This window comes from Lynx canadensis, chromosome D3 (assembly GCF_007474595.2).
Source record: "Lynx canadensis isolate LIC74 chromosome D3, mLynCan4.pri.v2, whole genome shotgun sequence".
NCBI lineage: Eukaryota > Metazoa > Chordata > Mammalia > Carnivora > Felidae > Lynx > Lynx canadensis.
The window spans coordinates 11,380,857-11,401,528 of NC_044314.2; the positions used below are offsets into that span (position 1 = coordinate 11,380,857).

At 36.2% G+C, this 20,672-nt stretch overlaps 1 protein-coding gene across 1 annotated transcript in view; it reads right to left on the reverse strand.

Annotated features, from left to right (window-relative positions):
- Nucleotides 1-16,767: 16,767 nt before the first annotated feature.
- CDH7 (cadherin 7) overlaps nucleotides 16,768-20,672 on the reverse strand; it is a 106,770-nt gene continuing 102,865 nt past the window's right edge. The window contains exon 11 of the mRNA XM_032595439.1: nucleotides 16,768-17,307. Within this exon, the coding sequence (XP_032451330.1) occupies nucleotides 16,814-17,307 (494 nt within the window). The 3' untranslated portion in view covers nucleotides 16,768-16,813. The remainder of the gene's footprint in view (nucleotides 17,308-20,672) is intronic.

The following is a 20,672-nucleotide window of genomic DNA, read 5'->3' on the forward strand; positions in this document are numbered from 1 at the left end:
CCATCAACCCTCAGTTTGTTCTCAGTTTTTAATAGTCTCTTAAGACTTTGTAGATATTTGGAGTGCCAGGATCAATAATATCCCTCCGAGAAATATTTTCTTTTGGAATTCTGATTATTTGAATTTTATAGATGTGAGCAATAATTTTCGTTCAGTAGTCCTGATTTCCTAGAATCTGTGAACACGTATTCTTTTTAAACAAATCTTTAACCATATAAAAACAAATATTTAAGCATGAAAACCATTAAATAAATATCTTAACAATTCAAATGTTAATATTGAAAGTAGAGCAGTCTGATAGTAATGAGTAATAATTTAGGCTTTCACATTGGGGCTGTCCTTTGATATCTCAAGATAACCCTTAAGAACATGTCCGTTAAGTGGACACATTCAAAATAAGATCATCTGTTATTAAAGGGCTTTATTTTGGTGGTGGGTGTAGAGAGTTGTTGGACAATATAATTGTCCCACAATTATGTCCCATCATAGGATCTCTCTCTCTTTCTCTCTAATAGAAATAGGTAAGAATGCATTTTTCACCTTATTGTCAGCTAAGTTATTAATTGTTACTGTATTTATAATTGATTGCTTTATTATCTGGAACTGCAATTTTCTCCAACTTTTAAAACATGTTTCTATTAATACTCTTCTAGACATAATTTAGAAAATGATGCAAGAATGCTTGAGCCAATGGAAAGAGTGCTTTCATTCACGAATGGCCTCAGAGTTGATGTAAAATGATGTAAGTCATTCGAGTTGTCAGCCAGCGCCTAGACCGCAAAGATTGTCTAAAGAACCACCGGAAATAATCATTTCAGCAAATAGGCCATGAAGATAGGTTCTTTCTATTGGTTCACCCATTTGACTTTATTTTTTTAAAGCAACTCAGTAATAAATGATGCACGATTTTAGTTTGATAAGATTATTTAGCAAACAGTGCCTGCTGTTCTAAGTATTTTATAAGTATTAACAAATTTAATTCTATTAACATCCATATAAAGTAGATTCTATTGCTAAGCCTACTACATAGATGAAAATTTTGAGCCACAGAGGCAAGTCTCTTGCCCAGACTCACTCAGATAATTGGCCCAATCCAGGAATTTACATATAGAAGCTCTGCCTAGTGATACTACACTGTCCCTCCTAATGACTACTTCTGAAAACTCCACCTCGAGACGTGCGTGTGCATGTGTGTGTGTGCGTGTGTGTGTGTGTGTGCGCGCGTGCGTGTGTGTGTTAACAGCTTGATAACCCTAGTAAATCAGCAATTAGAAAGTTATTATCTACCTTTGTTTAAAAACTGTATTGAGTATGTTGGGATTTGGGAAGGTAGGGACAATTTATTTGATTTCTGGTCATAATCAGTAAGTTCAAGGGTGCTGAGCTCTTCCTGCTGCCAGAGGTACTGCTCTGTTTCTCTAATTCTTTCATTCTTCTTTATCCCTAGAAGTCTGCTTCTTACCTTTTTTCTCCTTCATCATCACGATGTCTTTCCACCTGATCACTTTCTGCTGATGATTGCTCTCTAGTTCACCAAGAAAAACAAAAACAATTAGGAGAGAACTTTGACATGATCCCACTACCACATTAAGCTACCTATGTTGGTAGCAATATGCCCTATCTTCTTTCATAATATCAGTTATGGACTATCTTTTTCTCTATCCAACCAAGGCTAACCTTTAGGCACTAGATCCCTTCATCTCTCACCTCAGAGATATCACTTAAATTATCTCTCTTGAATCCGCTTCTAAAAATATTGTATTTGGGAAATACAAATCTGTGAAAAACCTCCCTTGACACTACATTCTCTTCCAGCTACTTTTCTCATTTCTCCATTATTTTTGGCAATATACCTGCTGTCAATGTGCTACAGCCAAAGAAACTTGGTAATGGGTCTAGATCTTCATTGCAGAAAACAAGAACACACACTATAGAGTTGTTGAGTATCTCAGTAAGATGTTAGAAAATACATATTATTGGAGCTTGCATTAGATGATTTGGGGAAGAGTTGAAAAAAGTAGGGCTTTGCTATGAATTAGATGCTGTCAGGAAGTGAGGATAATTCTCTGATTGGAAATCTTAATAAATTTTAGCTAAGGCAGAAAGAATAAAAGGAAGATAAAACTGCTGAGTAAATTATACACATGGAGAATACATTCAAAGGCTAAGAGATAATTTACGCTTCTTCAGAGAAAAAATATTTAACAATATTAATAGTGTTGATTACATATAACATTATAATTATATGGTAACTTTGCCATCCATTAAAACATATAAAGTATAGGATCTTCCTATTTTACTAACATTACTTGTTAGAGAATAGTCTTTCAATTTCATCATCTGCTTAAATTCAATAATTTAAATTTCTTAAAAATATTTCAATGTAGAAAATGCTTCACTCACACCCTATGCCTTTATCAGAGTTTTTAACAACAAATAATTGAACACCTACTTAACAGTGGCTCAAACTATTAGGACATTTATTATTTGCTTAAGTACAATGAATGATAAATAGACCGTTTAAAAATCACATCATAATGTTTGTTACAAGTTATAATTCCACAGTTAACATTTTCTAAAGAAAATTTCTAACCTTAATATATAGATTTCCACCAAGTGAATCTATCCCAATCCAATTAGGTACTCTGTCATTCATGTTATAGAAAAATGATAACTTTTGTTACAATCTTTACAGACACTTATTTGAAAAAACTAACGGGTTTCTGGGAAAATTAATGCCTACTTATATTCTATTGGTTGAATATAAATACCTTATAAAGCATTTTTTAGCATTTTATAACAAAGAATATACTGGTATATGAGAAAAAAAACAGTGATTAGTAGAAGTTTGGCAATCACCATAGAAACGACTTCTAAGTCTAAATTATATGTATTAGCATTTCCATGTGAAAATCTCATACTGTGTTTTGCCTTTTATTTTAATTTTACTTGGGCAGTAAGGTAATGCCACCCCTGTTTAATATTCTGTTTCTACTGTACTCAAAAGTTCCATTTGCCATACACAAAATACGTAAACATATCACTTTGTGGTTTGGCAGAGGCTAAATTGGCTTTCATGTTATAGTCTCATAAAAATATAGTTTGACGGATTCCTGGATGGCTCAGTTCGTTGTGTGTTCAACTCTTGGTTTCAGCTCAGGTCATGATCCCAGGGTCATGGGATTGAGCCCCGCTTTGGGCTCTGTGCTCAGTGTAGAGACTGCTTAAGATTCTCGTTCTTTCTCTCTGTACCCCTCTTACATGCTTGTGTGGTTGCTCTCTCTCTCTCTCTAAAAAAAAAAAAATATATATATATATATATGTGTATATATGTATATATATATAAAATGTCTTCTAACTGTGAAAATAGATGTATTGCATATATATCACTTTATTTTTCTGGAATCTGGAATATCCTCTAGCTTTTAAAAGTTTATTGATCTTGATATTCTTGAAACCTACACACTCACTGCTTCAGAGGTTATTTCTCAATTTGGGTCTACATCATGCATTTCCTGATTAGAAACACATTATCCATTAAGAATACCACAGAAGTGATGTTGTGTCCTTCTCAGTGCATAATGTCAAGAGGCATTTGATAACGGTTTGTCCTAATGTTTGTGATCAGATCATTAGCTGATTAAGACAGTGTCTGCCAGATTTCTCCACTGTAAGGTTATTATTTTTCCTTTGTAGTTAATAAATATTTTGTGGAAGAAACCTGGAGATTATGTAAATAATATGCTTATTATCAAACATTACACCCTAATTTTAGTATCCATACATAACTTCCTAACTTTATCTCTTCACCGTGTATTGGTTGTCATTCAATTGCAAGGAAGTACTTTTATTTATTCCTAATTTAATTTGTTTTATTATGGAAGTATAATTGGCATACAATGTTATATTAGTTTCAGGTGTATAGGTATTCATTCAATGATTCTATACATTACTCAGTGCTTACCACAAGAAATGTAAACATTGTTATATTATTTTTTAAAATTTTTTTAACGTTTTATTTATTTTTGAGACAGGGAGAGACAGAGCATGAACAGGGGAGGGTCAGAGAGAGGGAGATACAGAATCTGAAACAGGCTCCAGGCTCTGAGCTGTCAGCACAGAGCCCGACGCGGGGTTTGAACTCACGGAAGGTGAGATCATGACCTGAGCCGAAGTCGGCCGCGTAACTGACTGAGGTACCCATGCGCCCCAACATTGTTATATTATTGATTACATTCCCTATGATTAGTGATATTGAGCAACTTTTCATCTGTCACCATCTGTAAGTCTTCTTTGAGAAAATGTCTATTCAAGTCCTCTTTTTTACTTTTTTTGGTGTTGAATTGTAGAAGTTCTCTATATATTTTGGATATCATACATCATTTGAAAATATCTCCTCCCATTCACTAGGTTGCCTTTTTGTGGTGTTGATGGTTTCCTTTGCTGTGCAAAAGATTTTTTTTTTTATTTTGGTGTGATTCACATAGTTTATTTTTGCTTTTGTTCCTCTTGCCTAAGGAGCTAGATCCATAAATATATTGTTAAGACCCATTTCCAGAAGATTACTGCTTACGTTTTCTTTTAGGAGTTTTATGGTTTCAGGTCCCACAATTAGCTGTTTAATCTATTTGAGTTTATTGTTGTGTATGACGTCAGAAAGTGGTCCAGTTTCCTCTTTTTTCAGGTAACTGTCCAGTTTTCCCAACACCATTTATGGAAAAGACTATCTTTCCCCCATTGTATAACCTTTTCTCATTTGTCATACATTAATTGACCATATAGGCATGGGTTAATTTCTGGCCTCTCTAACCTGTTCCATTGATCTGTGTGTCTATCTTTGTGTCAGTATCATACTGTTTGCCTACTATAGGTTTGTAGTATATATTGAAATCCGGGATTGTGACACTTCCAACTTTGTCCTTCTTTTTCAAGATTGCTGTGTATATGAAAGGCTCTTTGTGTTTCCACACAAATTTTAAGATTATTCTAGTTTTGTGAAAAAAAGCTGTTGGCATTTTGATAGGGATTGCAATGAATCTGTAGATTGCTTTTGGTAGCATGAACATTTAAACAAAATTATATCCCTAATTTAATGCTGTATTAATTTATACTAGCATGAATTCATGGATTTTATTTAGTAGCTTATAATCCATATTATTAGAACTTAGCTCATTTTGATATTCAAATTCTGGAAGACGATTTGAAGTGCTTCAAAATCACTGATAATTATAAAACCTTTCTTACCCAATGTAGAGAGCAGTTGGATCCACTGATATTTTTAACATGAACACGTAAAGAACTTTATCGGCTTTTGTCCATGGCAGAGAATTGGACAGAGCTACGAGGCTGAACACTCATATGGTAGCTCTTGGCCTTTCAGAAGATGGTATCCCAAAATGTAAAGGTTTCACTTCCAGAAATTCTGATGAGGTGTACATCATTAAGCCCGCAAGGATAAATTTTCTTAATGATTTAGTAATTCAGGAATCATATCCAGAGAAAATTTTCTAGCAGGTGTGCAGTAATAATGTCTAAATCAGCTGTTGTCTCACCAGAACCTGTTTTACAGTAGAAGCTCAATGAACACTTCTAAAATTAAGAATAAATGTTTAGATATGGGAAAGCTGAATTGAAAAGGGAGGAGGGATTTTGACATAACTTAAGACTAATTTGAGTTACAGTTTTCAATTAATACTCTACTTTTGACCAGCATTGTTCGCATCTCTCCTTAACAGTGTTAGAATAGGTTTAAGAACTATAGGCATCTTTTCCTATTTGTGTGTGTGTGTGTGTGTGTGTGTGTGTGTGTATGTGTTTATTTTAATGTTTATTCATTTATTTATTTTTTTTTTGAGAGAGAGTGTGAGTGGGAGAGGGGCAGAGAGAGAAGGAGAATCCGAAGCAGGCTCCAGGCTCTGAGCTGTCAGCACAGAGCCTGATGCAGGGCTTGAACTTATCAGCCATGAAATCCTGACTTGAGCTGAAGTCAGACACGTAACCAACTGAGCCACCCAGGTGCCCCTATTTGCTTGTAGAATAATAGTTTTCAAGAGGATTTCAATTACAAACATGTGATAAGACTATTTTGTAGCAAAGCTATCTCTTGCCTATTAATGTTAGTAGCATTTGTTTTTAAGTCAGTGTGTTCAGTACTGGATGTTCATGTTTAAGGCAGAGTTTCTTATTCTAACCCCTATCTATAACACTTAAATCTCCACTGTTAAGCTTTACAACTGCCCAAATGTCTATCAGGAATTCCTTTGCAGTCCTGTTGTGTTTGCGTATACACCCCTGTCGTGAAATAATATTGAAAACTTAACAAAGATCTGCCTACATAAATGTGACTATACACCCATTTCACATATTTTCTCACCTAAACACTTCAGAGCTAAAGAATCATGTTTTTATAGATTTACTCCCTCTGGCCACATGTTAACCTAGAGGGAAGCAATGAGTTTTAGTCACCTATGATTACCTACTGTTGGATGCACAATAAATATACACATACATTGGTGAAATGATAGTATTGTGATATTAAGCTTCAAATTATGAGCAATCGTAATAGTGTTAAGGAAGAATGGTCTTAGCCTCATTCAGGTGTCTGGCCCATCCCATGAAGTTTTTGGAACATTGGCGAACTCATCGAAACTCTTTGAGTTACATTTTCCTTGTAGGTGAAATGGTGATAATAATACACATCCTCAGAAAATAGATGTGCAGTGATGGTAAAATTTACTTCATATAAATAAGTTTCTTAAGGAGCATTTATGTGATTTAAGCCTCTCCTGATATAATTATGTATAATGAAAGTGATACTCCACAATACATATTAAAAATAAGAAATACTCTTGGGGAGCCTGGGTGGTTCAGTCAGTTAAGCGTCTGACTTCGGCTCAGGTCACGATCTCACAGCTTGTGAGTTTGAGCCCACGTCGCACTCTGCGCTGACAGCTCAGAGCCTGGAGCCTGCTTTGGATTCTGTGTCTCCCTCTCTCTCTGCCCCTAACCTACTCACATTCTGCCTCTCTCTCTCTCAAAAATAAGTAAACATTAAAAAAAATTATTTAAATAAATACTCTCATTTTAAAAAAAATTTTATACACTATTGCACTAATTATCTTCAATTTAGAGGCTAGATATTAGCCTAAGTTTCAGACTAAGGAAAATGAATATGACCCATTTTTAGGCTTATACAAAAGAGACTTTTCTTTGGTCCCTTTCATATGATCATAGGCATACGTACATTCCACTGCCCCATCAGGACCTAAAAGACTAAGTTTCATTAATTTCTTCTGTCTGCTGAGGGAAATAAGTGGCCTCGAGTACAAAGGTTAAGGGATCTCTGACATAAAACCCTGGACTTGTTACCTTCTTATGAGACCAAGTCCTACTAACACCACACCCACCTCTGACCCTCTTTTGATGCTCAATAGAAAAGACAAAAATAGTAGCAGCAATTTTTACATGAATCTAGCACTGACAGAATCCACTTGGTTCCCAAATTGTGAAATGGCAAAGCACGGTTCAATTATATTTATAAAGTTTATAAATGAATACATCTGTGACCCCCTAGATGCGGTACAGGGCCAAACTCGTAACTGACATATCACCAGAGAGTTGAAGAATGACTTAATCCACACCCGGCTGTGTTTCTGGCTGTAGGACACATTAATAAAAGGATTTTTGGAGGCTAAGGGGGGCAGGAAAGAGTACCTGGAAGGAACATAATGACCATTTTCATTTATGCCACTTATATCCTTATTACGTTGCATCTTTTCTGTCCAAATCTAAACAAACTCCCTGTATCAGAGGAAAGACTTAACGTTTCACTTTGATCTTCAGTAACCACAGATGAAATCATCTGGACTCCCTAGAGAGAGGAGACAGATTAAAACACAGAGCTTAATTTTAATTCATCTAGCTTTAACTCACATTGCTTAGGCATCCTGCTCACTTTTCATAGGTATGCCCCAAGTTTTGATGAGGGTGCACAATTTATTTTCACTGGAATTGAGGCTTCATTTATAACGGTATTTGTTAAGTGGACCACCAAGCTAAATAAATGAAGCTGTGAACCACAAAGAGCGTATAGCTTGTTGTAGAGTCAGGGGCACAGGAAGCCTCTGGCAAAGTGAAACCATCATTTGAAGATGGGAGTCCAAAAAGGCAATTGAACATCGTGTTGAAATTCTGAGTAACAGAGATTACCATGGGTCAAGGGATGCTGGACCTCCACATTTTATCCTCATCCCTCGTGCGTTTATAGATCACATCTTTTTGTCCTCTCGCTATGCCACAGCCTAGGTAATTTCTTCCAATCTATTTTTTAGTTTACTGAGTCTCTCTTGTGCAGTGTTAAATGGTACACGTACCCCATCTGCTTTCTAGCTTCAAGATTGAATTATTAATTTAGAGATGGACACTTGGGTTCCTTTGCAAGTATACCTCCATGATTGGCAACGTCTTTATTCATGTGTTATTCTCCCTTTTATTTCCCCAAACATTTTATATATGGCTTGCTTTTTGTTTTTGATAATTACAGTATCTGAAGTTCTTGGGGGTTTCTGTGAAACCTCTCATTCATGCGTCTGGTGATTTTCATTGTTCATTCATATTTGGCTAACAACAATCTGGAACGAAGGGCACAGTTGGCCTCGAGTGATATTAACACCTTCGTGGGTGCTGGCTTCATTGTAGGTGTCTTGCTGCCTTCTCCAAGCTCAGCACTGGGTGACAGCTGTCTGCAGGGCAACTTCAGCGTTCGTGTTTGCTTACAGTTCATCTTCAATGTATTCAGCTTTTTCTTTTTCTTTTTTTTTCTTTTTGTGAAAGTATAAGGCTTTTCAGGATTTTCCTTACACTCCTGAGAGCCAACAATGCTGTAAAAAGTATAGAAATCTGCAGAGAGGGTGCCCCTCAGAATATCTAGTTTGCCATACTGCTACAATCTGGTACATTCTTAGGTTGATGGACCCCCTCAGAGAGATAAGAGGGGATGAATAGAGTTGAAATGTCAGATTCCTGACAATATCAGTATTTGTTTTCTTGCTACTTTTAAACATACAATTTAATGTCATTTCCCCAATTAGAGATTTAAAAAAAAATTTTTTTAATAACGAAGTCTTACACTCTTTGCAAGGAATCTAAAGGTTAATTAAGATTGGCGAGTCTCATTTTGAAATGAGTTTCAACTGTCTTCTTACCCTCACAAACCAGAACATGTTTTTTTTTTTGTTTGTTTGTTTGTTTGTGTTTTTGGTTTTTTTGAAGGTCTACGACAGTAGAAAATATAATGGGCAAAATATTTTTTTCTCTTATTTTCTCTACCACTTTTCACATTTTCTTGGATAAGTTATAATTATTCTGGGTTTCAATCTTTCTCCATTATAAAAGGGATAACAATGCCTTCCTTGGGCAATTCACAGGCTTGGAAGCAAGTTGAAACCACATGTTACATTAGATCTTTCTGAAACTTAAAATGACATATCTCTGGAACATTTTTATTAACAAGATTTCACATAAAAATCAGTCACTTAGAAGAAAACATCAAACTTTAACTACAACAGAATTCATTTTATGTACCAAGAAGTCAAGACGTAAAAATTAGAAGTCAACTTGGGATTACCATCACCGTTGAGGCGCAGGACTAAACAGTGAGCCACTGCAGACACAGATGTTTGTCAGGAATTTGGGAAATTGTTTTATTCGGCAATCAATTAATTTGCAACACAGCTTCTTAATATTTTTAAGCCCAGCAAAGCACACATCAAGAAATCGTGGCAATAAACTGAACTCTCATAATGCCACTGCCTGGTTTCCCTAATTGATTCATATTCATTGGGCATTTTGTATACAGCTATTCACTTGTATTGTTACAAAACTGTACTTTCCTTTATCTACTAAAAAAATCTCAAGTACTTAGTACTCAAGCAGACTATCTGCCTGAAAGGCAGTGCTTGATTTGAACAAAAATCATCTCTTCAGGTTCTGACATACATCAGACTTCAAGTTTTTGCATGATGTCTCATTGCCCAGGCTAAATGGAACTACATTTTCAGGATGGATTTTTGTGGTTAATTGAATTAGCCTTTTTAAAACTAGGTTATATCCATTTATTCAACTGACTCTTATGTAAGTAAAAACATTGCAGAAAAAGCGTTCAATTTTTTTCATATAATTATAATAAAGCCTCATGAATAGTCATTAATAGTTTCATTGAAAGTTATCTTGTATATTTTACTTACATGAATTGCTCATTTCTCTTTTTATAAAAAAAAAACTGGAATCTAAGAACAGCTTTACAAATGTACAGTATCATTTTTTAGCATTCCCACATAATTTAATTATGGAGATTACATCTAGCAGTCATAATTACCTTGAAAGAATGTTAAAAGCCGTTTACTCCATTTAGCAGGTAGCATTTAGATTGTGTTGGGGGGGGGCATGTGTGTATGCTCATATATAATGTTAAATATGTATATGCAATTTGAAACATAATATACATTAAATTTGTCTAGTGAGTTTTTTTCCTTTTTAATTTTTGCCTTATAAAATCATTACAGATAAATTGCAATTTCTACATACCTGTTTTATAAAACTGATTACTTTTGAAGTATTGATCATATTTGATGTATATGCCAGATCTTGATGTTAAAAAAATAGTGTCTACGCACAAGAAAAATACAGCTTGAAACAGTAGTGGAGCATCTCATTTTTATGGCTTATAAAAATAAAAACGATTAGCAAAATTTCATGAATTAATGCAATAAAAATGCAAGAGTTAATGTCCTCGAGTATGAGTATGCCATACTTCTCAACACTCTCAGTAATTCCATAGCTATTAATGCGTATGTTTAGAATGCTTGTTCATACGAGCTTCAAATAACCAGATAACTAATATCTAAAGTTGAGTAGAAAGTTTATTAGCACTCATTTTATGAGTAGTTATCACTGACAAAGCAATAGTATCCTATGCATATTACTTTTTAATCTCTGATGGCTTCTTTGTTTATAAAAGGCTAAAATAAGCAAGCTTCTGTAAGATATTGGAAGTGGTTTTAGGTCATCAAAACAAGAGCACAGGATAGTTTTCATGTAAAGTCAATATTATGGTACCTTAGTTCTTTGAAGTGTATACATTATTAATTATACATATGTCGCTCATGACTGACAAAACCTTTGGGATCCCTAGAACCACACTGTATTTCCTCTGGATGTTCTAGAAGATGGTGTACTTCTCTGTTCCCATATATTTGTGATCTGTAATGAGGCTGGGATCAGCGGAAGGCCTTCGTCTTTCACTCCGTCATGATCACGAGTAGGGAATATTGTCATTTATTTGCAATCCCCTGCCCATACGGCTATCCCTAATTCTTATTAATGACTGAATTGCTTTGAATTATACCTCAACCTTTAAAGATCTTACAAAAATGATTGTTTTTGAGGAGTGGCTTTAATCAATTATGCCAATTTTCTCTGAAAATGCTTTCCCAATTTAGGATACTAATTGCATACTTTTTTTTTCCATTAATGCATGTTTCCAAAAACAGTCATTATCTGTGTTTACCACGTAACAATACGTATAATCAACCTGATCATATAACTTCCATAATTTTCCATAATAAAGCCGTACATTTTTTTTTTACAGCATTTTACAGTTTACACAGCACTTTCAATTAATCAGCTCACAAGCCTTTGAAACAGACAGGATAGTAATTAACTCAATTTTAATCATGAAGATATAAAGGTTCAGAGAATTAGAATGGCATCCAGGGCATAGCAGAAATGTGCTAGAACTGCCTTCTGACCCAGATTTTATAACCACAGACCAGGGTTACTTCGTAGTACAACACACTGATACTCAAGGCCAAAGCTCAGTGACATTCCACAATAAATAATTCAAACTCCATAGTCTGTGTTAACAATGAGATCACATCGACACAATAAAAAGAAAATGAGCCAATTATTTAGATAGTTCAGCTAAATGCTTTCCCCTTAATACCAAAATCCTTCTTAAGTTAAAATTTTAAAGCGAATAAAATATTGCTCCCTTCAGTCAATATCAGATATTCTAATCTTATGGCTTATTACGAATTTGCCAAATGACAATAATATGTTGGCATTAACAAGGTAATGTTAGACCAGTTCTCTAAGATTGCTTCAGTCTTTCCGAAGCCCCACCCCCTCCAAGCTCATACACCCGGGCACGCGCACCTACACACACACTCACGTGACCTTTTACAGTTCACCTCTGAGCCCGTACAAGAGAGCGTAACAAAGAAAAAGTGTCAGAATGCCACGCGCTTGAAAAATTACCCCTGGAAATGGACTTTCCAATGGCTGCCAAATCAGCGTCAAGTCTCGCTTTTCTCAAGGGCTTATCCCCATCTCTGAAACAATTTCAAGTACGCTCAACACGTAAATGCAATTACTCCTTCCTTTGCTCTTTGGGTTGTACCGATGAGGAGTCAGCTCACGCACCTGCATTTGTTTTGCCTGCCAAGCTTTCACACACCATCGTGTATACATAAAATATACATTACGAATACTTTTTAAAAACTGCATAATGAAGACCAGATAACCAACACAGGCTAACAGAAAATGAAACTCATTCCCTACTAATTGTCATATACACTGTGCCGCCAGCCATCCTGGACTGGAAAGAGTTAAAAGTTGAAGCTCTCTTTTAATCAACTTTAATGAGCTCATCTGTAAATAAACCTTTCAATAGTGATTTAAAAACAATGAGGTTAATTAAAACAGTTTGTAAGTCAGTCGACCTCAAATCAAAATTGAAAATTGGAGATATTTACAGCTAGTGCTTAAAAATTTTAAAATATTTAGGTGGTTTTTGCCTCCTGCAACATATTTCTACTTATTTTAAGCTCCCTCGGATTTTAGATTTGGATGTAACTATTTGCACGTAAGTTCTTTGGACACGTGGCCCGTGACACAAATAATACTCGTATCTTGCATAACTACACTTTTTACATGAGAATAATTGCTGGATCCTTCTCACCATCCAGTGTAGTAAATGTAATGGTGCATGAAGTTAAAATAATTTAAAACATTCTCAGAGGGTGGAGTGAAAAGGCAGCTATTGTTACCTGAACATGATTACTTCCTGCCTGTGTTTGGCAGCTACCTGACCTCAACCGAGCCTCTGGTGAGCTTCTTGTCAAAGGAAAGTTTAACAGCTTCATCTAAGTAATTGCTTATAGAAGGATCTACTCATTGCGTCCACAGAGCTGATCTTTTCTTGTTTCTCCTTCTTAATTTGGGTCTGCAGTTGACCTTAGAGTATCGCTTTAACAGAAAAACTGACCTGTGAATCCAGAATGATAATTCAGACTTGATCTGCAAAAGCCCACTCTCTTGATAAGATTTAGTTTTCGTATTCTTTACGCTGACTTAAAATTATGCCGTGATAATTCAGAATTGGGGCTTGGGCATATCTCCTTGACATAAACAGTAACAAGTAAAATGAAAATATATTTTTTATTTATTTTGAGAGAGAGAGAGAGAGAGAAAGAGCATGAGTGGGAGAAGGTCAGAGACAGAGGAGGCGAGAGAATCCCAAGCAGAGAATCCCATGCTCTGCATGGAGCCTGACGTGGGGTTCCATCCCATAACCACGAGATCGCAACCTGAGGCCATATCAGAAGTCAGATGTTTAACCCACTGAGCCGCCCAGGCACCCCATAAAATACAAAAATTTTTAAGAAATTAAATTGTTCAAAAATATGCATTACTTTGCGTGCTTTGAGTTTCTAATGGTGCCCCTATATGGACAAATGGAAAATATTTAAATTTATGGACTTTCCAGACCACTGTCTGCACTTGAAATTATCAAGCCATTGCTTCCTGTGATGAAGTGGGTCCTATTTGTAGTTCTAAGGATTATTTAATACTCCATTCATACTATACTTAGGATCATAAAGTTTCCTTTATAAAGCAATTTAATCAGTGAAATGTTGGTGAACATTTAATAAGTGGCTCTTCAGGAAAAAAAAAAAAATTTGCTTATTTCCATGGTGGTCTAAATCTTACTACATGGTTAACTTCAACCCACCAAATGATATCACTAGAAGGGGGATGGCGAAGAGACGTAGGTCATTGGTTCTTGGGAGTCGGTTCTGGCTGGTTCTAATACACCACTGAATTTTAGTGACTAGATAATAGGGATCTACTTAAATGCTTCTGGAGAATCTCCTGACTTGGTTTAACATGGATTTTTTTTTTTTTATCAATTATTACAGGGTCTGGTTTTAAAACATAGCCTCTCAAGTGTTATGGAGATAATCATATATGGCACTGGATTTCGGAAGGGGGGAAAACCCAAAAAACTAAACTAAACTCACCCCTGTTACCGGTAAGCTTAGATAGAAAGCATATAAATTTCATCTAAATTAGGGACACACTCTCAGCCATCTCAAGTATTTTTTTTAACAATCCCACTGAATCAAGTTTAGTATCTGTATTGATGTCATTGTCCACGCATAAAAGAGCAAGTGGGTATAGGCAAGAATTTCAAATCTTTATTTAAATTTGAGCTTTTCTTTTCCCAATCTGTGATCAGCAAATATGAAAAAAAATAAAAAGATATGTTTATATATATATATATATATATATATATACTTGAAAACAAGACAAAGGTGAATGATGTGATTATTCTTTTCTAAAATACACTCAAACCTCCATTTAGTGATCTGTGCAACAATCAGTTTTGACATCATCATCCAAATGCACTAAACGATTTTGTCTTCCTGCAGACAACAGGGGATTATTACAAAACTGTCTTTTCAGCACCTTGCTGACTTAACGCCTACATAGTTCCTGCACCACACTCTGCTTTTATTGACTTGGGTACGTGTACTATGTATTTTTTTTTTTTATTCGAAAAACTTACATAGGGGACTAAAAGTCATGAACAGAATCTTTTACTGTTATGAGGTTTTCACATACATGTATATTAATACAGCAAGAAGCATATCTATCTAGTCCCACAACAATGTTTACAAACCTGTATTCAAATGAAAAGGACTGAGTGCAGATGGTCAGATTGACTGACTTATTTCTTTTGTGATGAGGCTGAAGGTCACTTTCACCTACTTTATTTCTAAGGATGAATCGTAAGTTTACAGAATCCTGGTTTCTCCTCACGTCATCCAAATATGAATATTCTGATTCCAGTGTTTGTCTTTCAGAAAGAAGCACTTTTAAAATGTAATTTCCTCTACAGGGTCCGCTATCTGTAGATTGATTAGGGACCCAATAAATTATTCTGAAAGAGAGAAATGAAAGAAAAAAGTCCATTCTTATTTCAGTATATGCACATTAAGCTAGTACTATTCTAGGAAAAAGTGATAGGTGGAAATATTATTTTAGTCATAAAATCCTTATTCTAAGAATCCCATCCTAAACACACATGATCACTTGAAATGGTCTCCTCATCTTGGCACCCTCTAAACCAGTATGGACCTTCTACATTGCTTGGTTAGTTCTTGAGGAAGGTGTGTGCATCAGAATTTAAAGACGGATTTTGAAAATTGTAACATTACATTAAGGTAGTGTTAAAAAAACAAACAAACAAAAAAAATAAACAGTCTTTTAGTCAATACGGTTACAGCCAAAAAGGCTGGGGAAAACAAATTCTCAAAAGTCTTTGGAGCATAGAGAACTTGTGACCTTGAAAAATAAATCTTGCATCCAAAACAAATCTCAATTCTGAAATCTTTCCAAAATACAAATATTTTATTCCACTGTTTGGTACATTCTAATGGCTCAGATGAACATCTTGTATGTCCTTGTAGCTGGGATCCTCTCTGAGATGTGAAAAGGGCTCAACTGCTCTATTTTCTTCTCCATATCCATGCTTCATTCCCTTCATTTAGCTCAGCCTGGAGAAAAATCAGCATGTTCTGACGAGCTTAGTTCTATGAGGCAGTCAGATGGACCTGAATTTCGTGGAGATTCGAGCTCCAAAATAAATAGAACACCATGTATGAAATAAAAAAAAAAAAAAAAAGAAAAGATAGTCTCCTGTATAAATCAGAAGAGATAATAAAAATCAATGAATAGACAGCAACTTTTTTTCATACCTCCACAAGCAGCTCAAAAGGAATGATTTACCTTTTTTTTTCTTATTTGGAACCCTTCGTAATTTATTTGCTAAACAACGGGTTATGTTGCCTGAAACCAAATTTTATCGGTTTGTATTGGAGGACCGGGGAGGATTTTCTAAGAATTTATATACTGCTAAATAAAATATATTTGCTAACCAGCAGCAGTAAACTTGCGCTGGATTCTGTAATCTAGCAAGCGAAAAGCATCACCTCAAATTATACTGGTCCCGAGTTTTGAGTCGCGAGAAGTTCTAGGACATTTCAATGGCACATCGTGTGTTGTTCTTCTCACTGGCAGTACCGTGAAGGTTTGAACAGGGCACGCTTGGGTCACGGACAACACAGGGCACTATTTGCTCATAGAGGTTAGGTGCTTTGCAGGTATCTGAGAGTTGCTATCTATTCACAAACCACTGAGCATTTCGTTTTATCAAAAAGCCTTCGAATGCTCAGAGTCTGTGGTCAGTGCAGTCCCTTGGGTAAGTCTAATGGAGATACACTTCACCAAGGCCAAAGCCCAAACAGTTAAAAATGGAGAAATATGTACAACCGTTCTCTCTAGTAGGTCGAGTTCTTGTTTTCTGTATGTAGTGGGTTGTTTTGTTTTGTCTCGTTGTTTTGCCTTGTTTTGTTTTTGCTTTTATTTATTTATTTTTTTCTCCAGTACATTTCAGATTAAGGTTCCGGGGCTATGAGTACAAACTCTCGGGGCCGGTGCCATACATATCTGCGAGTCGTTTAAAGCGAGGCCCCCAGTCACTTAGGTAGTCGTAATTCTGATCAGAGTTCGAGCTGATGGAATCTAGGGAGCTGAGCGATTCAGCCACTGAGCCATTTCCTTCGAACGCGTACGTCTGCAAGGAGTCATAGGGGGGAGCACAGGGGTCCACGTCAGCTTCTTTCAGCCTCTCCCAAATAAATTCTCGAAAGATGACGTTGTCTGGGATGCTTTTAAAAGTCGGTCGACTCAAGAACTGAATTTCTGGAGTCACATCCCTTCGGGTCTTGGTATCTCTGATGACATTGAGGTTCCTCAGTGCGGCCATGTCAAAAGCTTCTGTGTCTTCCTCTCCCCCACCTTCATCGTCGTATCTCACAATATTTTCTCGGATATCTCTCTCCTCATCGAAAATGAGAGGCTCTTTTTTCCGTCTTCTCATGGTGACGATGAGGAGGATCAACACTAAAACGAGACAGGAAAGGAGCAGGTTTCAGTAAATGGCCACCTGCCCCTTCATCATGGTGAAATCAGGCCTATGATCCCGACTTACAGATTTTCTGCTCTTTAAAGCGAAATGAGTTGGCCACCTACGTGCATGGGAATTCACAGCGGCAGACGTGCTAAAATTGCTAAAATGCGTTTAAAATAAGGACACTTTTGTACATCAAGAAACCCTTCTCCACACCTGTTCAGAATTGATGTCTCCCGCTTTAAGGCAACCTGCAAAATATTTGATAGAGCAAATTGAAGGGCCAGTTCAGGAGAACTATAATGATTTCAAAGCTATGCAACACAAAGGGATTTTTTTTTGAACTCCTTAATTGCTGGAAAGGCAAAATGACTTTCATAAATGTTTTAGGTCTAATTTAACATCAGCAATTTCAGAAGGAAATGGATTTTAGCATTTGGTCAGGTTCTTTGAAGAAATGCCTAGTACTTGTCTAAGAAACTCCGCTGTTAAATAAAATCCAGTATGTCAGACCATATATGAAGATTAAAAAAGCTTTTCTATAGTAAACTGAGTCTCACTTTCAGGAAGAAATACTGAACTTGGTCTTTATGCGTTAGACCTGGAAAGAGATTATAGCTTGTGAGGTTTTCAGCTTAGCCAAAAAGAGATTTATCAGAATAATTAATAAAGCACATGGTTATACTGGAAAGCAAAGGACAACAGATACACTGGCTGTTACTGGTTTTAAACCACCTGAATATACTCCTTGTATTTTCAATAAGTACACGCTACTAAGAAAGATTCTGCTCTGCTCAGGCTATGAGTGACAGAATACTAGCTGAAATGGGAACATATCAGATTTCCTCGGTACTTGATTTAGTTAGAGTGAAAAAAAAAGTATTCTTGAATTTTGGAGTTCAAAATATATAAATTAAAGAATTATCTTAAATTACCTTTTTATTACATCAGCCAATTTTTTTTCTTGAAGATCTAAAAGGCCCAAAGTAACCATTACTCTCAGCCTATTTAAAAAAAGACATTTGAAATATTTATATTTACAATATCTTAAGAGGTCTTAGTTGGCATTAAGAATACATTTGAGGGGCGTCTGGGTGGCGCAGTCGGTTAAGCGTCCGACTTTAGCCAGGTCACGATCTCGCGGTCCGTGAGTTCGAGCCCCGCGTCAGGCTCTGGGCTGATGGCTCGGAGCCTGGAGCCTGTTTCCGATTCTGTGTCTCCCTCTCTCTCTGCCCCTCCCCCGTTCATGCTCTGTCTCTCTCTGTCCCAAAAATAAAATAAATGTTGAAAAAAAAATTAAAAAAAGAATACATTTGAAAATAAAGAATAAATAAAACCAAGAAGGACATCACTGTAATTCAGAGTGATTAAAAGCAATGACTAGGTGAGACCTAGTCCATCCTGTCTCAATCTGCTTAAACAAAGTTCTAAGCACTTACTTTTAAATAAGTTCTTTTCTGTTGTAACGTGCTGGTGTGGGCCTTGAGTAAAAGCCCAGCCTTTTCACATATTAGTTAGCTGGGTGATCTTGGGCAAGTACTCAAATTTACTGAGTCTAGCCACATGTGATAATTATAGGCAAGTGGTCCCAGGGTAGAGACTGGGAGGGGGCGGGGGGAGGAGGCAGGGGAGGGAATGTAAATAGAGTTAGCAGAATGCCAGGTACTTGTTTGTGTGCCAAAGTGAAGTTTTCATTGTTACCTTCTGGTCAACTAAGAACATCAACTCAAAATTTCTCCTCTGACCGAGGAGAAATAATGAAGTTAGGTACAAAGTAGAAGGTGCAGAAATCTATGGCAAGGCACGTGCACTAAAGATTAAATGAGAGACAGAAAAGGCAGTAGAGCAAAAAAGGAAGGTCTACAAACAAGGTCTATCGTTTGACCCTCAGAATAGCTCCCTGGGGCCTGTTATGTTCTTGTTTGACAGCTGTCTTAGGCATCTGAAACAACCTGCCTGTGGTCATGAAATAAATGCAGTAGGTAGGAATGATGTGTTCTCTAGTTCCATCGGCCTCAAAGCCGGTGCACTTTCTAGAACACTAGGAGCTTAGTACTTCCATAGACTGTAATTCACACACAAGCCAAGAGCTCAAGTGACCATTTGCTAGTTCCGAGAAAGACACACCAGTACCTTTTAACACATATGAGTAAATAACACTTTAGATTTATATATAAATTTAGCTTCTGAAACTTTTTTACATAGTTCCCCTACACCCAAATATAGGTAGTTGTAACAGAAAGAAAGAGGGGCCATATCATATTACTGGACAAGTCAGATTAAGAGAGAGAATGGAAAGTGAGTATCCGAGAGAGCCATGATGGGGGGACAGGTGGAGGGAGGGACAGGAGAAATCTCTAAGACATATCGGAAGGAAACTGAGGCAGAGCAAATATCCAACCTAATGCAGAGGATGGAAGAAATGGATGGGCATAAGAGTGAATGAGGCTATGAAGAGGGTAAGAATTAGGTGATAATTAGATGCACTTTTAATTTAAATCACTATTTAGGCAAAATATTTCAAAATTCTCAATTCTCTTCATATAATGAACCTTGTCATTTATATATATGGTATATGATATATAATGTTTTATGTTATATACATATGTTATATAGATTTATACGTTATATATAAAGAACATAAAACCACCATTTCTTATATTCTGCTGTAAATGTATTTTTTTTTAAGTTTATTTATTTTGAGAGAGAAAGAGAGAGAGAAAACAGGCAAGCGGGAGTGGGGGAGGGATAGAGAAAGAGAAACCCAAGCAGGCTCTGTACTGTCAGCACAGAATCTAATGTGGGGCTCGAACTCACGGACTATGAGATCATGACCTGAGCTGAAGTCAGACGCCCAATCGACTGAGCCACACAGGCACCCCTGTAAATGTTATTTTGTTTTTTCTGCTGATAAACTTAATTTTGGATGCTCAAGTGTAGTGTTCAGTAAAAGTGAAACATGACAGAACCCACGGAATCTGTCAGCTCGTAGGTTCAGTACCTGTTAAGGATATTAGTATCTTATAGAGTTTATTTCATTTCTCAGTCTTGCCTCAAGCTGGGAAAAAAATGAAGTGTTTTAGAAGGTTAGAGAATTTAACATTTCAATGACTTAGGAGAATATTAATTTCTAACTACATGAGCACATATAAAAAATAAAATTTAACCTTTACGTAGAACAAGTATTAACTGCTCTTCAGGGTCTATGGAGATAATCCCTGCATTAAAAAGAATATTTTCTGCTTAAGTAAGCACAAGATTATATAGTTTAGGAGGTTTTCCTCATATGTCTTTTCTGTCATATGAAGGATACTTCTGAGTGGAGGCATAAAGGAAGATTTAGTCTAGACACGTGGAA